The sequence below is a fragment of the Condylura cristata genome, unplaced genomic scaffold (assembly GCF_000260355.1).
Source record: "Condylura cristata isolate star-nosed mole 26May11 unplaced genomic scaffold, ConCri1.0 scaffold00043, whole genome shotgun sequence".
NCBI lineage: Eukaryota > Metazoa > Chordata > Mammalia > Eulipotyphla > Talpidae > Condylura > Condylura cristata.
In genome coordinates this window covers 2,171,117-2,192,878 of record NW_004567144.1, presented here as the reverse complement: position 1 = coordinate 2,192,878, position 21,762 = coordinate 2,171,117, and the positions used below count along the sequence as shown (strand labels likewise).

General features: G+C 38.3%; 1 protein-coding gene across 4 annotated transcripts in view; it reads left to right on the top strand.

Annotated features, from left to right (window-relative positions):
• Positions 1–21,762, top strand: part of OPHN1 (oligophrenin 1) — a 487,931-nt gene that overhangs the window by 33,610 nt on the left and 432,559 nt on the right. For 2 of the 4 annotated variants that reach the window (XM_004694439.2, XM_012733924.1), the window contains exons 1-2: positions 20,645–21,001; positions 21,160–21,317. In XM_004694439.2, coding sequence (XP_004694496.1) covers positions 21,164–21,317 — 154 coding nt within the window. In that variant the 5' untranslated portion in view covers positions 20,645–21,001; positions 21,160–21,163. Of the gene's footprint in view, positions 1–20,311; positions 20,543–20,644; positions 21,002–21,159; positions 21,318–21,762 lie in introns of those variants that run through there. The other 2 variants (XM_012733925.1, XM_012733926.1) reach the window with 2 other exon arrangements.

Here is a 21,762-nt window from a genome sequence, read left to right as displayed (position 1 = left end):
CCCAAAAGTGGATGACTGGATTAAAAAGATGTGGTACATATACACAATGGAATATTATTCAGCAACCAAAAAAGATAAACACATGCCTTTTGCAGTAACATGGATGGAGCTGGATAAGATCATGCTTAGTGAAATAAGCCAGAAAGAAAAGGAAAAATACCAGATGGTTTCACTCACAGCAGGAGTATAACGGACCAGGCGAGAAAATAATAATAATGATGAACAACTATATACCAGAGACATTTTATGGGGGTGGACTGGGGAATTGATAAAAAAAAATGGGGGATGGGAAATGCACTGGACTATGGTGATGGCCCACGGGTGATTTGGTGATGGGAAGCCCACGGGGATTACAACTAAGATAAAAAAATGCACAAAATAATGTAAAAATAAACATATTATTTTAAAAAAGAAAAGACTGAAAAATAAAGTCATTGAAAGAGAAAAAAAAATATCGTCCAGTGCATGAATATGCTATAGCTTTTCTGATTACTTAGAACTTTTTTTTTTAAGATTTTTATTTATTTATGCATACAGAACTGGGGTACAGGCTAGAGGCTCAGGGGTGGTGAGAGGCTTCACCAGAGACAGAGTGGGGAGCAGAACAGGAAGATTAACGAAGTACACTGCTGAGGGGAGCAGCGGGCGGGTCAGGTCTGCCACACCATGTGGTCACCTTCGGGGCAGGCAGGAATCAAACTCATGCGGAAGCGGCTTTAGATTCTCAGTGCTGTGCTTTAACCCGCTGCACCACCAGGCAGGGCCTACTTAGAACTTTTTAAATTTCTCTCAGCCATATTTTGAAGTTCCTGCAGTATAGACTTGAATGACCTATTAACTTTATTCCTAAGAATTTCATATTTACTGTGTTTAAGATTTCTTGAAAAACTTTTCACTTTTTATTTACTAGGGGATTTTGCTAAACTTTTTCATTTCATTCACTCATTTATTGTTGTGAGGATTACTGAATATTTATAGTGCAAAATTTTCTTCAGGTTTTAAACATTTCATTCATAATTAGATGCCACACAATGCAATTTTTTAATATCATAGAGGGGATATTGTAATCTTACTAAATTTTTTCTGGTGTCATTTGATTTCTTCTACTACTAGTCATGTTCATTTGTAGCACTTGATTAAAGTAATGCCTGATAAAGTTTTCCACTGTAAAATTACTCTTTTTCTTTGTAATTAATAAGCACTTTTCTGAATAGTTACCTTGAAACTGTGCAAATTCCTCATTATTTATCAAATTTTCAATTTGTTATTTCAATATAAGTACAGCATTATATTTTCCCATTTTATGCAATGGTTTCATTCTTCATGACTGTTATTTATTTATTTTATTTTAGAGAACTTTTAAATTTCACAGAAAAAAATGACAGGAAAATAGAGATTTCCCATGTATCCCTTACCAAGGACACTTTAAACTAGCTTTTATGTCCTTTTTCCCCATTTATATTTATTAAGGTAAAGTTAGTTTTCATTGTGTTTATTTTAGGGGTTCCAGATTCAGATCTCTACAATTGTATGTTCTCATACCATGCCCACTACCAAAATCATAATAATTCTTCACCACGTTCCATTGAGCCCCTTCCTTCCTCTGACCCTATCCCACCAACCCCCCCTTCTGATTGCCACAGCATTGCAGTCAGATGTCAAGGATTTGTTATTGGTTTTGTTTTTCTACCCTTTGTTTTGTTTCTATACTTTGTTCATGTTGGTGAAAGCATCCAATATTTGTGTTGCCTCTTCTGACGTATTTCACTTAGCATTATCCTGTCCAATTGCATCCATGCTTTTGTAAATGGCAAGATTTCATTTCATTAATACTGACTAGTATTCCACTGTGTGTGTGCGTATGTGTGTTTGTATACCACAGTTTTTCTAATTTATACCTTGGGCACACTTAGACTGTTTCCCTAACTTGGTTATTGGCAACAAGGGCTGCAATGAGCATAGGAATGCAGATATACCTTTGAATTAGTGCTTTATATATATTTTTATTTATTCATTGATAGGTTGAATGTTTCCACTTTCTTACATTGTTGTTCGTTTTGTACAATGTTAGATTTCTCCCTTCATGTGTAATCCTCATAAGCTTCCCACCACTGTGCCACCAGTGAACCATCACCATAGCCCCTTGTGCTCTTCCCTGCTCTTTTTTTACCCACCCCCTCCCATGCTGTAAACCTCAGACCTATAGTTTGCCTGCAAGTTTTGTCTTTTTATTTATTTTTAGCTTTTATTTGGTCTCTGTATATTCCCTTTATAAGTGAAACCATCTGACATTTTTCTTTTTCCTTCTGACTCATTTCACTGGGCATGATCCCTTCTGGCTCATTCCATGTTTGCTGTGATGACATAAGTTTATCTTTTTTGATTGCTAAGTAGAATTCCATTGCGTATATATACCACATTTTTTTTGAATCATTCACCTGTTTTTGGACATTTCGGTTGTTTCTCTATCTTACCTATTGTTAATAGTGCTGCAATAAACATAACAGTGCAGGTTTCCTTTCAAATTGATGTTTTTGTGTCCTTTGGGTAGTTTCCTAGGAGTAGAATCACTGGATCATTTGGTAGATACATTTTTAATAATTTGAGCTACCTCCATACAGCTTTCCATAGTGTTTCAAAGAGTTTGTATTCCTACCATTAGAATAAGAGAGTTCCTTTTTCTCTACATACTTGTCAGCACTTGTTGCCAGCTTTTTAATTTTTTTTTAATATGGGCCACTGTCACAGGTATAAGGCAGTATCTTATTGTGACCAGTATTGATAAAATATTTTAAAGTAAGACCTTAAACCATAAAATACACAGAAGAAAACATAGGCACAACACTCCATGACATCCATCTCTTAAACAGCTATGAGGATTCATCCCCAGAAGAAAAGAAAATGAAGGGAAAGATAAACAGCTAGACTATGTCAAACTAAAAAGCTTCTGTATAGCAGAGACAATAACTAAAACAAAGAGAAAACCCACAGATTGAAAGAAAATTTTTGCTCTCCATACAGCTAATAAGGTACTGATATCAAAGATCCACAAAGAGCTTACACAACTCAACAAAAACAAAGCAAATAATCCAGTCAAAAACTGGGCAGAGGAACTAAAAGGACAGCTTTCCAAAGAGGCAATGCAATGGTCAAACTGTATGTGAAAGAATTCTCACCATCACTTATAATCAGAGAAATGCAAATAAAAACTACTATGCATTAGTGTCTTTGCAATCTTTAGGTAGACACCTATTACTGGAATTGCTGATTCATATAGAAGATCTATTTTTCATAGTTTAAGAAACCTCCATATTGTTTCCCATAGATTAGTCTATGTTCCCACCAACAGAGGATAAGCATTCCTTTTACCCTTCATCCTTGCTAACACTTGTCATTTCTTGTCTTTTGATATGGGCCACTTTCCTGGGTGTAAGATGACATCTCACTGTGGTTCTGATTTTCATTTCCCAGATGACATGGTGATGAAACTTATTTACATGTGCCTGTTGGTCATCTGTATATTTTCTTTGGAAGAATTTCTATTTAGGTCTTCTGCCTATTTTTGATTGGGTTATTTGTTTTCTTTCTGTTGAGTTGCATTAGTTCTTTATGTATTTCACATGTCAACCCTTTATCAGATATATGACGTATACATATTTTCTCACTTTCAGAGGGTGTCCTTTTATTTTAACTGATGGTTTCTCTCATTTGAAGAAGCATTTTAGCATTTTAGGTGCAGGGGTGGCGAGAGGCTTCACCAAAGACAGAGTGGGGAGTAGAACAGGCAGATCTACGAAGTACACTGCTGAGGGGAGCAGTGGGCGGGTCAGGAGAGGTCTGCCACTCCATGTGGTCTCCACCGGGGCAGATGGGAATCGAACTCATGCGGAAGTGGCTTTAGCTTCTCAGTGCTGTGCTTTAACCCACTGTGCCACCAGGAAGGGCCAATGTAATCCCATTTTTTAATACTTGCTTTTGCTTTTCTTGCCATTGGAGATGAATCCACAAAGACATCTCTGAAGCCAGTGTCATGGAGTGTTTTTCTATTTTTCAACAATGTATTTTACAATTTTGGGTCTTATGTCCATGTGTTTAATCCATTTTTAGTTAATTTTTGTTTAAGGTATAAGATGATGATCTAGATTCATTCTTTTGCATATAGCTGTCCACTTTGTGGAAGAAATTCTCCGCTCCTAGTTTCTTTTTGACACGATGCCTTCCTTCCTTTTCCTTTTTTTTCTGGCACAGGAAGATGTTCTAGGCTAATGTCATAATCAGAAAAATATTGACTTGTTATTTTTTCTTAAAGAGTTAAAATTCCACTTTCGGTATTTGAATGCTTAATTCATTTAGAGTTGTGTGTGTGTGTGTAGTATGAGGTAGAAATTTTATTATCTTTAATTCAGAGAATCACTTTGGAACTAACTTTGTAAAACAGATCTTGTAATCTTCTGTGTTTACCAATAACCTATAGCACTTCCTTTAATTATCGAAATCTCTGTAGTTTTATTAATAATTTTTATATCTGTTAAGCATGTCTTCTCACTTTTCTTCAGAAGCCTGATGGTTATTTGTGGCTCTGTATTCCTTTTTTTTTCTTATAAATTTAGAATGAATTTGTGAAGTTCTACAGATATACAGTTGAGTTTTTTTTTTATTGTAGTAACATTAAATTATCTGATCAATTGTCATCTTTTTGGTAATCTCTCTATCCGTTAGTGTGACATTATTTGACCTGGATTTATATTTAGATACCTTATAAAAAATTTTCTAGTTGATTTTTTAAGTTTTGTGCACAGACATAGTCTGCAAAGAATGACAGTTTTATTTGTCCCATTCTTTTTTGCTAATTTAAAGAATTTATTCCTTATGCAAGCTTTTTATTTGCCTTGTTGCCTTCTGCTGGTTAGGAATCCATTAGGAAGTGGTGACTTGGCCTCACCAGCTTTTTCTGAATTTTAAAGAAAATGTTTCTAATATTTCCTCATTTAAGAAACCATTGTGTGATTTTTACCAGTTCCTGGCTTTCAGATTAAGGACTTTCCTTTCTACTGCTAGCTTACTAATAGTTTCTCTCTCTTTTTATGGATATAGCATTATTTGTTTAACCGTTGATTATGTAAGTAGGTGGTATTTTGAGAACAAAACAGAAAAGTTGTATTAAAAAAAATGTGCAGCAGAATGAACTTTTTAAACACCTTAGTGAATTATGTAATATTTATCAAAGTACAGGTCAAAAATTATTAGTGAGTTATTAATTTAAAAACATAAATAGCAATATGTGGGTACTGAATGAAAAAGTTTACCCCCTAACAGGGAACCTAATTCAAGAAGAGTCTAGGTTGACTCCTATTTCTTTTGGGAACAGGAGGAATAGGATATGTCTTTTAAAGTGAAAAGATCTGGGCCTACCTGGTGGCACAGGGGTTAAAAATCTCTTGCTATGAAGCTACCCACAGCCACTGCAGCATGAGTTAGACTCCGACCAGGAAGGTGACCCACATGGCACAGCCGACATCTCCTGTCTCACCCACTGCTCCTCTCAGCAGTGTATTTCACTAGATCTGTCTGTTTAGCTTCCCACTCTGTCTCTGGTGAATCTTTTTATCCCTGCACCTCTGGTCTACACCCCAGTTCTTGTATGCATAAGTAAATGAAAATATAATCTTTAAAAAATAGTCAAAAGATCTTAGACTATTTCTGTTCTATTTTAGGAAAGAAAAACATTTGAGTGATGTTGGTTCAGAATATCTGGGTCTTTGGCTTCTGTAAGCACTGGACAGGCTGAAGGTGCTCTGCCGCATTGTATTATGCTTTGGAGTGTCTACTTGGCTTACATCTGCATCATCAGGCCAAGTCAAGATTTACTTTGGGATATGAAGTCATCTTAGTAAGCAGTGACCAAAGTTTAAAAAAACAAAGAGCAGTAAAGGACAGAGTAAAAATAATGGAACATATTTTATGTAGCAAGTATTTTATGAAACATGTTTTTCCTATAGTCAGTGTGGTCTGGTCTGCAATTCAAGATGTTTTTATGTTCATGGTTTTAAAAAAGTGCAATGGTAACAAATTAAATGATATTCCACATGCTTTTGTTTTTCTTTTCCTCCCTTACAGTGACTCTTAATAATTTATGCTCATAATAAAAATTCAATCTGTTCATAAGGGTATATAATGACAACTCTTCTCTCTCTCTACCCTATTTTTGGTCTTCCCAATCAGGATCATCAGAGCTGTTTATTAATAAATACATACACACACTGTTTTCATTTTTATTAAGAAACAATGCATATATATTTGTATCATATATATATTAGAAAATAGAGAGAAATGTTATCATATTCTAGATATTCATGTGAAACTACTTTGGTTAACTTATATACTTTGGATATATTTTCTTCCTAAATCATTTTCTTCATGTGAGTATACTCTTTCTTTGCAAGGATGCACATCATTTATGTGTCCAGTCCTGTACTGGACTTTGGGGGGCTTCCAATTCATCTGCACAGAAAAATGTTGTAGGTAATATCTGTTCATATTTTATATGCTTCTGTGTTGAAATTTATAGGCCAAATTCCTAAAAATAGAACTGTTGCATCAATGACAATGTGCATTTAAATCTTTGATAGATACTATCAACTTGCTTTCCAAAACATTTATATCATTTTACATTCCTACAACCTCTAAGGGCTCCTATTTCTCAGTGCCAGCATTAGTGTTTAGCAAGCATTTAAAGCTCGTACAGTGTGGTCAAAATGATGTCTCAGTGTCGAGAACAGGTTAGCACACTAGTTAAGAGTCAGGTCCTGTGGTGTCAGCAATTATATTTGATTCCCAGCTCAACCACTTCCAAGCTGTGTTGTTTGGACAAATTATTTCACTTTCCAAGTTTCATTTTCCTCATCTACAGACTAGGAATGACATTCCTACATTGAAGTTTGACTGTCATCCTACAGATGAACATAGTAAATGTTGATGTTAGTGTTTTGTTTACCTTATAGTACTTAACATTATTAACTGAAAATTCAAAATTGTTTTTCTTAAGATCAGCAAATAGGATAACTTGTTGATCTGATCAAGTTTTTTGAAAGTTGAAATGTGAATTCACCCACAACTCATTCTTAATAAAGTTCTGAAACCAGTATTCTTCTTGTGCTAATATTGCTTAAACAAGAAAGAGAAGCCTGATTGGCATGTACTGGGCGGGTCCTTGTCAGAGGACCATTGCTGTCTTATTGATGTCTCTTCAGACAACCATCCCAGTGCCCACTGTATGTTGTGTCTACTTATCAAAGTACAAGCATGAAAATTATTGAACACTTATGGCAAATGGGGACTGATTCATATTACTCTAGAATATATTGTTAAAATGCTTATTTTGGGAGGAGGGAGAAAAGAAAAGAAAAAATTGTTTAACTTTTTCTTGAGGTATAATTGACATGTAATATATAGCTTGAGTTGTAAAACATAATGATTTTGTAATTGTGAATGATCACTGTAATAAGGCTAACATTTTCCCACATGTAGTTATAAATTTTGATTTCTTACAAGAGCTTTTAAGACCTAGTTTTAACAGCTTTTAAATATTCAATACAGCGTTAGCTACAGTCACGATGACTTTTGATTTTATAACTGGAAATTTGTACTTCCTGGCCCTCAGCTCCCCATGTCTGGCAACTATCAATCTATTCTCTGTATCTATGAGCATGGGCTTTGCAAATTGGAAATAAATGCATGTTCTATCTTACGTTGTTTTATTATTTAAGGGAAAGCAAAGGAACTTTACTAGGCTCAGTTGTCGAAGGCTTCTTCATGTCTTATTAAATTCAAGGCTAGAAATCCGTTAGAAGATATTTCAGTTGATTTATTTATCTCAAGCTGTCATTCTTGAAGGTCTTTTTAGAATTATGTAAAGCACTATGCAGTATGAGTGAAAGTTATCACAAATAAAATGCTTCACAAATGCCACAGTTGTTTAATTACTATCTTAGAATCACATGTAAGATGAACTAGTGTGGAAGTCAGAAAACCTAAGAGTTGGCAAAATGCAGAGCAGAACTTTCTACTCATGTTATTAACCAAAACCATTGCTGGGCCTCCCTGGTGCAGGAGTTAAAGTCACCGCACTATAAAGTTATCACCAGCCCCTGCAGCATCAATTCAATCCCCAGCCAGGGAGCTGACCCATATGGGATAGCAAACTTTCCCAGTCTTGCCTGCTGCTCCCCTCAGCAGTGTATTTCAGTTTTTCTGCCTGTTCTGTTACCCATTCTGACTCTGGGGAATTCTCTCACCCCCTGCACCTCTGGTCTATACCTCTGTACTTGTATGTATAAATAAATAAAAATAAATCTTTAAAAAGTACAAAGAGACAACAAAAAGTACAAAGAGACAAAAAACATTGGAAGAAAAAGAAACAAAACCATGAAAAAAAACAAAAACAAAAACAGGGAGATAGAAAGGCAGACAGAATCTAGAGAAACACAAAAATGTAGCATATTGTGATGGAGGAGGCTTTTTGCTTTGCTCCCAACAGGAACATCTAAGTCAACCAGAGGGATACTGCACTGAGACAGTCTCATAGTTCTGGGCAAGGCTGCAATATCCTTCGGCCATCGGAAGCCAGAACAGACTTCATGAAATGAGACATGTTTTTGTGACCCTAGGGAGGAGGGTGGAGAGCAATGCCGGGAGTCTGTGGTCTGGGGCAGGGCCTATAAGGCAATAGGGCTGCTGGCTCAGCCATGGTCCCTGCGGAGGGGAAAAAAGAAATGGCGTGCAGACACAAATGCTTGAATGAGGGTGAACTTATAAGGGGTAGCAATGTACTGCACCCAATTTGTTTCTTTGGCAAGGAAAAGAACAGACAAGGTGTTTGGCCTGCACTATAGCTTCCCCACCCCTTGGGACTGACTTTTTTTTTGGGGGGGGAGGGGAGCCTGACGACTTGAAGCATACTGACAGAAGATAAATGCTGACTCTCAGAGTTAGAACTCCAGAGATTAGGGATATTGGAAGTACCACAAAAAAACAAGACCCCCACCAGCACATTTGCCTTCCAGGCTCCTCCCCCATCCTGTTGACTACAAAAACAGGATTTGGTGCCTACAAATGTCAGCAAAGGTAATAAAATAAAACCACAGTGCCACCTGCAGGCAAAGGAAAAGTAGCTTGACTCTAAGTTATTGCTACAGATAATTTTTTTTAAAATAGGTAAGTATAAAACTATCGGAATAGGAAGATAAGAATACATAACCCATGGTACCGTAAGACCAGAGGGAATGTGATATCATAAAGAGAGAATAATTCAGGTCCTCCCTGGTGGCCTAGGGCTTAAGTTTCAGCACTATCATCATTGTGGCTTGATTCTGACCCCCCCCACCTCCCAGTCAGGGATCTAACCCACAAATGGTGCAGGGGACCTCTCCTGTCTTTTCAACTGCACCTCTAAGCAGTGTATTTTAGAAGGTCCATTTTTTTCTGCTCCCCAATTTTTCTCTGCTAAATCCTGTGATGCTCCCCACACCTGTGGTCTACACCCCAATTCTTCTATGCATAAATAAATAAATAAATAAATAAATAAATAAATAAATAAATCTTTTAAAAATCATTGCTATATGAGGATTCATGTCTCAATTAGTTTTCAGTAGATTAAACCTCTCATCAATGCATGAAACTGGATACCTAGATTTTTGTAGGTTGTGGACCTCCATCAGAATCACAAGTGGTACTTGTTTAAGATTTCTCAAGGATTCACCTGGATTCCCTCACCTTTCTGATTGTTAACTCCAGGCCTCAGTTCATCTCCAATACCAGAATCATATCACTAGACTCTTTAAGAGAGTCATCCCAGAAAATCCGCATTTTCAGTGAGCACCATAAGAGAGTCTTAAGCAACCAAAATTTAAGAATCGGGAGTGGAATGTTATGATTTAGTTTCTACTATTCAGTAAGCCTCTTAGAACTGCTAGAAAATTTCTGACCTACAATAAATCATACTGTCTTCTAAGATGCTGAACAATAGGGTAACTCATCAGACTGTAATGGAATAGTATGTAATGATTTTTTAATGGGAGTTTAAAAAGTAAATGGTTATGTTTTCATCACTCTTACGAAGTCTGTCAGTATTGAACAGGACTCTTTTTTTTTTTTTAACTGGCTAATTGGAAAGCAAAATGGGCACAAAAAATGGCCACAAGGAGAAAATCCTCAGTCCTTACCAGCAGGCTGTGATATGGTCCTGCTAGTATGACAGTGTGATGAAAATGGTAAAAGCCTGCAACTAAAGAATGGTGATGGATATTTAATCACATAGATTAAAGTGGATTAGATTTTTAAAAAGTATACTTCAACATCCTCTTTTAAAACCAAGAAACCTCTTAAAGGAAGACTTGAAGAGGGAGGAAAAGCAGAAAGTTGGATGGATGGAGCATTATGGAAAAGGATTTTCCCTTCCTTCAACATTTGTCACTGATAGCTCCTTAAATCTTAGCTTTGGCTAAGAAAAGAAACTAGGCCAAGTCCAGTCAAAGCAGAGAATGGCCTAGAGCCAAGACTGGCTGGGAATGTTGCCAACATAGTACAAGAGTTAGGCCAGGCAGGAACTAAGGGCAAGGCTAAGACTGTGGTGAGGCCAAGGAGCTACTATGAACTTTGTCTTATGATCCACACAGTGCAAGTATGGAAATTCTAGAGGGTTGGGCATATGTGGCATGGGAGCCAAATCTGTCAGCTATCTCTAGAGAAGTTCAACATGAAGGCTTTGTGCATAGTAAACTGACTTAAAATTATTTGCTGCATTTATCACTAAATGACTCTGCATGATTCCTTCCATATTACAGTACTAAGTATATCCAATCACATATGCAGGAAGGAGTGGAGATTAGATAAGGCCGTATTAATAACGGAAGGTATTGTAATACAATGACAAAATACAGTTTCAGATTCAGACCTGGATTTGAATCACTGGTACATCACTTAATTTCTGGATGACACTTGCCAGGCAGTTTTGCTCTGAGGTTTAGTTGCCTCATCTGAAAAATGAACCTTACAGAGGTGTTATGCATGGTAAATGAGAATTTATATAAACTTCCTGGCATAGGAGAATTCATGAGCCTATACTGGCCCTCTCCACTTTTCACTCCTAATTGCCCATGTTCCCTGCAACCCTCTGTTTCTCTTTATTACTGATAAAGGCCAGTTAACTCCTGTATCTTCTCTCTCTCTCTCTCTTTCTCTCTCTCTCTCTCTGGCAAGAATTCTCTTTATTACTGATAAAGGCCAGTTAACTCCTGTATCTTCTCTCTCTCTCTCTTTTTCTCTCTGGCAAGAAGGATCATAATACTTTAGGACAAAGATATTTTAGATTCTTTATAAAAAATGGAGGGGCTATAAAATAGTACTTCATATTATTAGGATAAAACCTTTTTAAAATATATCTCATAAATTGCTGAAACCAGAGAAAAATAGCACTTGTAAAATTACTTTTCCTGACTTCCAGCCCATTTTTTTTTTTTGCTATCTTTTTCCATCTCTTGTGGTCTGCATTCTTTTTTATTGAGGTACAAAGATTAGTATCTCCTTAATGATTGTAGATGGCTATCTATATAGCCATCCTTTGACTTTTGTTGTGCTTAAAATGTGTTTTTCTCACTTAAATTCTTAAAATTTAATTCGTTTTGAAGTTTTTATTTGTGGAGAAGAAAAATGATTAAAAAGCACTCTAAAGAAATATTTTAATGAAGTTAACTATGGGCTGTAGAAGGGAGAGATGAAGCAGAAGCTGGCATTGTAGTTAATGCTGGATATTTATTTGATTTTTTGCGCCTTTTCTAAAAATCTATGAAGTCTGGTTTCTTTGCTGTCTTTTTATGTTTCAAGCTGTGAAAGTAATTTAAATTTATAGGAGTCTGATCTGTTGCACTGGTTAATGGGTATGGTTCTGATCCCAGCACGAAAGACAGACAGATGGAGAGACAGACAGACACATCAAACTGATAAGACACATCAACCTGGATGACAAAGCAGAACAGTGTCAACACTTACATTTGTACTAAATCTCCATTTTGGAATAATGCACTGAATTGCTTAACTATAGGATTCCAGATTCTGGTTCTTAAACCCTGACTCCCTTGTCTTGGCCATGTTGCTATGCTGCAAGTCCTGACATTGTTCTGAAAGTTGGGATAGCATATTAAACAGACCACAAACCAAGCTAGAGTTTCTATGTGAGTTGAAATGTAAATTCCTCTGAGCATGGTTTTATATTTTATGACCATAAAAAATAGAGACCAAGTTGTTTTTTCAATGAACCAGTAATGTTTCTAGTGATGTTTTCTATGTGAGCAATCTGTTAGCCATCAGAATGAGAACAATGAAAAGCATAGATTCAACCCACATTTACATGTGCACTCCTATGTGTTTTTTTGTTTTGTTTTGTTTTTGCAGCACTACTTACAATAGCCAAATTTTGGAAACAGCCTACATGCCTAACGACAGATGAGTGGATTAAGAAGATGTGGTATATATATACACACAATGGAATACTATTCAGCTATTTGAAAAAGAAGATGAACTTCATGGATGGAACTGGAGGAGATTATGCTAAGTGAAATAAACCAAGGGAGAAAGACAAATACTAGATAATTTCACTCATATGTGTAATGTAGAAATACAAAACAATGGAACTGACAGAGCTAAACCGAAAACAAAGTCTAAAACTGGCTGCAGAATTGAGACCAGTAGAGGGGGAGCAGTGGTATACAATAAAGAGATACAGGTGTTCTAAGGTACATGGGATGTGGATACGCATCTTAGAAGGTGTGAATCTATTTCTTGGAATCATATACACTATATACATATACAATCATATACAGACCATTGTTACTTAAAACAAATAAAATAAATTTATGTGTCACATATGTGCACATACACTATCTATATTTAAAATCCTTAGACAGTTGTGAAGAAATTATTTAAAGAAGGGTTTGTATGACTTGCTCAAAGTCACAGACTTCCTAGGGTGTGGAGCTAGAGTCAGCTTCAGGTCTGTTATTTGTCTTGCTCCAAACTCGGTGTTCCTTCCACAGCATCACAGGGAAGATAGTCTTCCCTGATTCCTCAGGGAAGAGATACTGTCCTTTATTAAGACTGTGGAGTTGTCACTGTGACTTGAAACTAACACAGAGGAAATAGAATCTGTCCCCCAACATTTTTTTAAAGATTATAAGGCAGTTTTAGGGCCACAGTAAATTTGAGAGGGAGGTTATCGATGTTTCAATATCCTTGCTCTCACACACTCATAGCTTCCTTCCTTACCAACATCCTGCACCAGAGTAGTGTGCTTGTTACCATTGATGAAACTGCATTGACATATCATAATCATCCAGAGCCGTAGTTTGTTGAGGGTCACTCTTGGTGGTGCACATTTTGTGGGTTAGACAAATGTATAATGGCATCTATCCACTATTAAAGTATCAGACAGAATTGTTTCTCTTCTCTGCTCTCCTCTTGTTTATGTCTCTCTCCCTCCCCCAAATCTTTGCCAATCACTGACATATTTTTATCTGTCTCAGTAGTTTTACCTTTTCCAGAATGTATTGTAATTGGAATTATACAACACATAGGTTTATCAGATGGACTTCTTACACTTAATAATATGCATTTAAGTTTCCTCAGTGTATTTTCTTGGGTTGGTAGCGCATTTCATTTTAGCATTGAATGATATTCCATTGTCTGAATGTACCAAAGTTGATTTATCCATGTACCCACTGAAGTACATCTGGTCTTTCCAAGTTTTAGTAATTATAGATAAAGCTGAAAGGGAAACAATTTCTAAATCCTCAGTTGCCTTCAGTACTATTTCCTAAAATGTCTTTGCTGAGACCTCACCTGCTATTTGTCTTTCCCACCCTCTATTCCTAGCTCCTCAAAGGGAATGGTTACCTCTCAAGTATCGGGAATATTACCATGGTGCTTTGACCTAGGGTGCAAACCCTTTGGGCTCAAATAATACAATAATTTCAAATACTGATATCCAGGATTCTTTTTAAATTCAAGATTCTGTAACCTATTTCTTCCCCACCCATCTAAAAGATGCATTTCCAATACATACATATATACATACATACATAGGTATAAAAGATGCATTTCTAAATAAATAAATAAAAATAAAAGATTTATTCCCAATAAATTTTTGATTTTAGGTTTCATAATAAAAATATGTGATATTTTATACTACTTTCAATGTATATAATGTGTATAATTGCAATTATAATTCATTCCAGAAGACTTTTTATACATAGGATCTTACAGTCATAAGGAAATAAAAATGATTTAGGTTGCTATTTTTTGGGCATTATGCTTCGGTCAGTTGTTTGTTGACCACATAACTTTAGGGTTCCATTTTGGCTCCTCCGTATCCATACTCTTCACTCACCTACCATAGGACCTCCTATGCCAATGCCCTGCATCATTCCTTCTTCTATCATCTCCTCACTGTCCCCTGTTCCCTCTAGTAAGCCAGTATATTTTTCATTAAGTCTAAAATGATTTTACTGTATTTGCCAGTATATCTTTTTGTTATTTAGATACCACATATAAGTGAAACAATCTGGTGTCTTTTACTTTCTGATATAATCACCTTGGGTATCAACCATTTTACCTAACAGCCACTATTTCATCTTTTTCATAATTTCATTGTATAATTTTCTGTTGAGTATATTCCACTATTTCTTTATACAGTTGTCTATCAATGGATATTTCAATTGTTTCTAGGATTTGGCAGTCGTGGACAGTGCTGCAATGAACATAGAAATTTGATATAGTCCTATTGTTTATTGTTGTTTTTGTTTCCCTTATTACTGGAATTGCATTTTCACTACAAAGCAACAGTAATCAAACTAGTATGGCATTGGAATGAAAACAGAAACACAGAATGATAGAATAAAATAGAAAGTCCAGAGATGAACCCACAGTTCTTCTATGCATATATAAGTAAATAATTATTAAAAATAAATTTAAAAATAAGATAAAAATTAAACTAGATTTATACTTAACTCCATATACAAAATTAATTCAAGTGAATTAAATATTTAGCTATAAGAACTGAAACCACAAAATATTGAAAAGAAATCATAGGGGTATGGTGACCATACATGAGGGCAGTAATCCTATACTGTCAAAATATTAGCAAGGATGTATTACAATAGTACTTCATTTAAGAAATTTAAAAAAGAAAGCATAGGGATACACTACAGTATCTCTACCAGGATATATAGGTATTATGATAGAACATTTCTTTAGGGAGAATGCACTGGTTGTTTGAGAATAAAAGGAATAATGCAGTCTTTTTTTATTTTTTAATTTTTATTTATTTATTTTTATTACAAAAGTTTATTTTTACATCATTTTGTACATTTTTTTCCATCTCAATTGTAATCCCCACAGGTTTCCCATCACCAAATCACCCGTGTGCCATCACCATAATCCCGTGTATTTCTCTCCCCACCCCCCGTTTTTGATCCCATTCCCCACTTCACCCCCACAAAATGTCTCTGGTATATGGTTGTTCATTATTTTTGTTATTTTCTCGCCTGGTCCATTATACTTCTGCTATGAGTGAAACCATCCGGTATTTTTCTTTCTCTTTCTGGCTTATCTCACTAAGCATGATCTTTTCCAGCTCCATCCAAGTTGCTGCAAAAGACATGTGTTTCTCTTTTTTGGTTGCTGAGTAATATTCCATTGTATATATGTACCACATCTTTTTTATCCAGTCATCTACTTTTGGGCATTTGGGCTGCGTCCATGTTTTTCCAGTTGTAAATAAAGCAGCAATAAACATGGGGGTACAGGTATCTTTTACAATCAGTGTTTTTGTGTCTTTTGGGTAGATACCTAGGAGTGGGATTGCTGGGTCGTAGGGAAGCGCCATGTTTAGCAGTTTGAGGAACCTCCAAATAGTTTTCCATAGTGGTTGTACTAGTTTGCAATAATGCAGTCTTTTCAATGGTTAAAGAAAAGATTACTTTACCTTTTTAGTTTGTGTTTAACATTTGATGGTGGGGAGGGCATCAAATTGTTCTGGTATTTAGGATCCAATAAATATCTTTTAAAGTTTGATATACGACCTTTATTTTAAATTGTCACTACATATACTATGCTAGAAATGGCAACTTTGTGATATTTTTAACACAGTGTAAAAAACATAATTGTGTGGGCCCTCCCTGGTGGCGCAGAGGGTTAAGCACAGCACTGAGAACCTAAAGCCACTTCCTCATGAGTTCGATTCCCGCCTGCCCCGGAGGTGACCACATGGCTGGGCAGACCTCTCCTGACCCGCCCACTGCTCCCCTCAGCAGTGTACTTCATTGATCTGCCTGTTCTGCTCCCCACTCTGTCTCTGGTGAAGCCTCTCGCTGTCCCTGAGCCTCTGGCCTGTATCCCAATTCTGTATGTACAGATAAATAAATCTTTAAAAAAAATAATTGTGTAAACACTTATGTGTATAGCTATTTTGTTATAAAGATTTATTTATCTATGCGTACAGAACCGGGGTACAAGTCAGGGGTACAGGAGCAGTGAGAGGATTCACCAGAGACAGGGTCAGGAGCAGAACAGGCAGACTGGCAAAGTACACTGCTGAGGGGAGCAGCAGGTGAGACAGGAGAAGTCTGCTGCACCATGTGGATCAACTCCCGGTCAGGGGATCAAACTTGTGCTGAAGTTGCTGCAGCCAGCTTCAAAGTGCTGTGCTTTAAGTTGTTGCACCACTGAGGAGGGCCCATGGATAGCCATTTTATGGTGAAGGTGTCAAGAATATATATTGGAGAAAGGAAAATCTCTTTAACAAATGGTGTTGGGAGAATTGGACAGCCCCATGCAAAAGAACAAAACTTGGCCACCACCTAATGCCATATATAAAAAATTAACACAGAATGGATTAAACACTCTGATGCAAGTCCTAAAAACATAACATACATAAAAGAAGAAGATATAAACAAAGTAGTTCACAACAGTACCTTCAGATACATCTTTGGGGATCTGACTACAATGACAAGGAAAACAAAAGCAAAAATAAAAAGTTGACACTACAGCAAACTAAAAAGCTTTTGCACAGAAAAAGAAACTATCGTTTAAATGAAGACACCTTACCAAATAAGAAATAATATTTGCACATTGTACACCCAACAAAGGGCTGCTGTTGAAGCTCTCCAAGGAACTCATGCAACTCAAGAAGAAAACAACCCAATTACAAAATAGGTAGAAAAGCGAAATGAGAAACCTCCCCAGAGAAAACATACAGATGGCTCACAGACACATGAAAACAAAAAAGACTCATCACCATTTATCATCTGGGAAATGCAAATCAAAAGCACAGTGAAAGACCACTTCATACCTGTGAGAACGGCCCATTCAAAAAGACCAGAAATAACAAATGGTGGGAGGATGTGGAGAAAAAGGAACTGTCATGTGCTGATTATGGGAATGTACACTGCTCTAGGCCCATGGGAAATAGTATGAAGTTTTCTCAAAATATCAAAGCAGATTTACTACATGAGCCAGCCATTGCTAGGTATCTACCTAAATAATGTAAAAATACTAATTCCAAGGGGTATATGCACGCCTGTGTTCAGTGCAGTGCTATTTACAATGGCCAAGTTATGGAAACAAGCTATGGGTCCAAGGACAGAGAAGAGGATTAAAAGATATGGTATATATACATAATGGAATACTATTCACCGAGCAGTGGATTACTATTCGCTATTAAAAAAAATCTTGCCATTTGTGACTTGAAGGGAACTGGAGGGGATTATGCTAAATAAAATAGATCAGAAAAAAAAAAAAAAGAACAATAAATACCAGACAATTTCACTCATGTGGAATATAAACAAACAAACAAAGGAAACTGACAAAACTAAGCCAAAACAAACCCTAGAAACAGGACTGCAGAACTGAGGCTATTGGAGGACAGTGGGGTGAGACTCAAAAGAGGGAGGAGGCGCAGTGGGTTGTGGTGGTGAATTTTGGATGCTTTGGTGGTAGGGGTGGTGTGGTAACATGTGTGAATATGTGTAAACCTTTACCCCTCAATCATCTATAGTGTTTTAAAACTATGTTACCTCAATACAAAATAATACAATTAAAAATGTTTGAGAGAGATTTTAGCTTTTTGAGAATTAAGAATCTTTTAGGAGATAGAGTAATAAAAAATTAAAGACCTAAAGCCTATGCGTTTCTTCAGGGTTAAGTACAATGTGTGCAAAGCATCTATGATAACTTCAATTAATGTAGCAATTATTTGAAAGACTCAGTTTTAATATTAACCCTCTTTCTTCTTTGCTATTTGGTCCAGGGAGAGTGCTTTCCTTGGTATTTTAGTTTCATTGTGTAAGGAATTACACAGCACTGTGTATAGGAAGCACTGCTTATAGTAAAACACTGAGAATAGGAAGTTAAAAAAAGCATGATTTATAACTGACATCAGTAATGCTAATGGTAATGTTCAGAGTGATAAAAATACAGATGTAAGCGCCTTAAATCCAGACATATAGCAGATGTTCAATAAATAGTTGTTGAATGAGTGAATGAGTGGTATCAGGAAACTTGGTACAATGAAAGACCATAAACCAATTCAGTTGACACTTTGTTTGGTACCCTGCATAGGTGCTTTTAAAGCCTATTTTGAACATTATCTCATAGAACAAAAGATTAAGAAATAAAGATTAAGGAAAGATAAAGAGATAAAGGAAAAAGCAACAAGTAAAATCCTCCCCGTATAGAGCACTACTAATTTTCAGAGGATGTTTTCGCTGAGTTTTGCCATACAGTATTCCAGTGTGATGGGTAAGAACACTCCCTCTAGAACCAGCCAGGCTAGGCTCAGGTTCAAGCACTGCCACTTAATGGCTGTGTGTCTTTGGGCAGGTCATTTAAATTTTCTGCAACTCAGCTATCTCATCTTTAAATGGGTGTAAGAAAGAAACTAACCTGATTATAGGTCCCGTGGTAGGTAGAAGAATGCTCCTCCCAAGATGTTCCTGTCCTAAGCCCTGGAACATGTTACCACACATGTCAAAAGGGAATTTGCAGATGTGATATAAAGATCCTGAGACAGGGAGATTATCCTGTTATTCAGTAGTTCCTTAGAAGTGAAAGAAGGACAGGAGAATTAATGTCAGAGTGGTACAGTGATAGAAAAGCATCAACCATTGGTGGGTTTTGAAGGATTGTTCAATGCATAATGGACAAGAAACCTCTTAGGTAAACGGCAAGACAAATAATAACACCCTCTTTTAAAAACTTTCCCCACATGATGGAAAATCATGTACTTTCATCAATGACTGTGCAATGCTCTGATGTGAACGGCTTCTAGAAGCATGAAACCCTTAAGAGTAGTTCCTCTCCCAGAGGCCCTAGAAAGGTGTTTGACCTCCAGAACTGTAAGATGATAAATTTGGGTTGCTTTAAATCACCAAGTTTGTGAACACTCCTTACAGCAGCAATAGGATGGGAACACAGCTGGGTTAGACATTATTACTCTATTTACGACCCCCTTCAGTTTTGGCTCCTCTTGGGCTTTCTTCACTGGGCAGTATAGTCTAAACACTTCTCCAAAATTCAAAAGGATTATTTGCCCATGTACACGCTATTTTTCAGTTTACCCAGTGTTTATCTATTCTCAGGGTAGCTGCTAGTAAGAGTAGACCCAGTCCTCCTACAATGGATAATGGACAAGAGGCCTCTTAAGTAAAGCTACAAAACAGCTGGTAACATCCTCTTTTTAGAGTTTGTGCTGAAACGTGGAAAATCACATGCTTTTATCAATGGCCTGGGCAATGAGTTATGTCACAAAAATTCCAAGCCGTGAGGTTCTATTCGGGAAAAAATGAACCCCGAATTACTACTCCCAGTTTTTGGAAAAGAATTCCAACACCAACAGATAGATATAAACCATTTGTCAGTGTCAGTCCTTCAGGCTGAAGGTCCTTGAGAATTAGAGGGTTAGGGGAAATGGAACGTGAAGAGGAAAAGAAGTCGGTGTCAAAGGGAGGCTGATAAAGAGGCAGGAAAAAGAACAATCTGGCCAAATAATGAAATGAGAGGGGGCGTCCTCCATCCGTTTCCTTCCTTCCAGCTCCAGTGTCGGGAAAATTTCCATCCACAGTCCAGCGTGGCGCACCTGCCCCCTCGAGGTAAGCCTGGGCGAGGCGGTGCTGCCTTTCTGGGAATGGGAGCCCCGGCGGGATAGTGGGGAGATCACAGGGAGGAGTCATGGGGCATGAAGCTGAAAGACTACATCTCCCAGGCCGCCACGCTTTCCAGCTGGAGTCCTAGGGCGCTGACTGCTCCCCAGTTTCCGCAGGGAAACGAAAGGCTCCAGCAAATACTGTGCGTCGTGGTTTCGCCCGGTTCTTCGCGCTGGGTCGTCTAAAGGGAAAGGCGACATTTCAGCGCCCTGGGGTCTTAACCCTTCCAGCGCCTAGCAGGCCACTAGGCCCGCTCCTCCGGCAGGAAGAAGTCCTGGGAGCCGGGGACTCTGGTAACGAATCCTGGCTTGCTAGGCAGGCAGCTGAGGAAGGAGCCTGGGCGCTCCGGGCTGGGTGTTAAGGGATCCGCTGGGCGGAAGCGCCGGCTTTAAGAAGGGGGAGGGGACGGTGCAATCAGGGTCGCCAGCGAGTCGAGCAAAGGAAATCTTCGGCGAGCCCTGAAGCCAGGAGCGCGCGGAGGCGGCCCAGATCGGCGTTCACCTCCGCCCACACCCAGGGCGGGCCGAAGTGTTACTTTTGCAATCGCTCGGGAGGGTTCCGCCGCTCTCTGTAAGCTGGCTGCGCCGCGGTTTCTGCTGCGGGCGGAGGGAGGCGATGCCTAGGGGGCATGCTGCTTGTTAGGCAGCACTCCGCAGGGATTACGCCGCGTTTGTTTGCCCGTCCTGCCACCTGAGGCCGTCGCCCGGCCACCCGTTTCCGGTACAGACCTACCAGCTCTCCCTTTCGAACAGGTATTTGCCCTCCAAAAGGCGGGGGCTGAGTGGGTGGGCGGGGGCTCAGAGCTTTCAGCTGGACCCACACTCGGTCCATCCCATCTGCTCCCCCTACTGTGCCACTGATGCTCTTGGTCTTTGTGTCTTTCCTTCCTCCCTCTAACCCCCGCCATCAGAACCATGGGGCATCCCCCGTTGGAGTTCAGCGACTGCTACTTGGACAGCCCCGATTTCCGAGAGAGGCTCAAGTGTTATGAACAGGAGCTGGAGAGGACCAATAAATTCATCAAAGACGTGATCAAAGACGGCAACGCTCTTATCGGCGCAATGAGAAGTAAGTGGAAGGTTTCCATTAGCTGTTTTCCTCAGCCGGTGGCGCTGGCCTGGCAGTTCTTACACACCGTGACAGAGGGAGGAAGGATTCAGGGTGATTCCTAGCTCAGGTCTGAGGAGAGAATGGGTTTATGGACACACGGGAAGCGGGATCGGTGGAAGTGGGATTAGAGGCTACCACAGGGCTTTTGGCCTTTTCCTTTAGTGACTTTGACCTTATAAGACAGCATCTGTAGCTGTGCCAGAGGCCCTCTGGCTCTGCAAGTACTCTTACTTGGCTCAGGGTTCCTTCAGACCGACCTGTACTGGCCGACATGTTTGGCTCCTCATGTCTGGGGGTGTGGGGGCATCCAGGCTAAGTAAGGAAATGCCCCAGCACCTCCTAGAGAATTGGACACTAAGCCAGCACCCCGAGTAATGGTTTTATCCTGGCTTCTTGTTGCTAC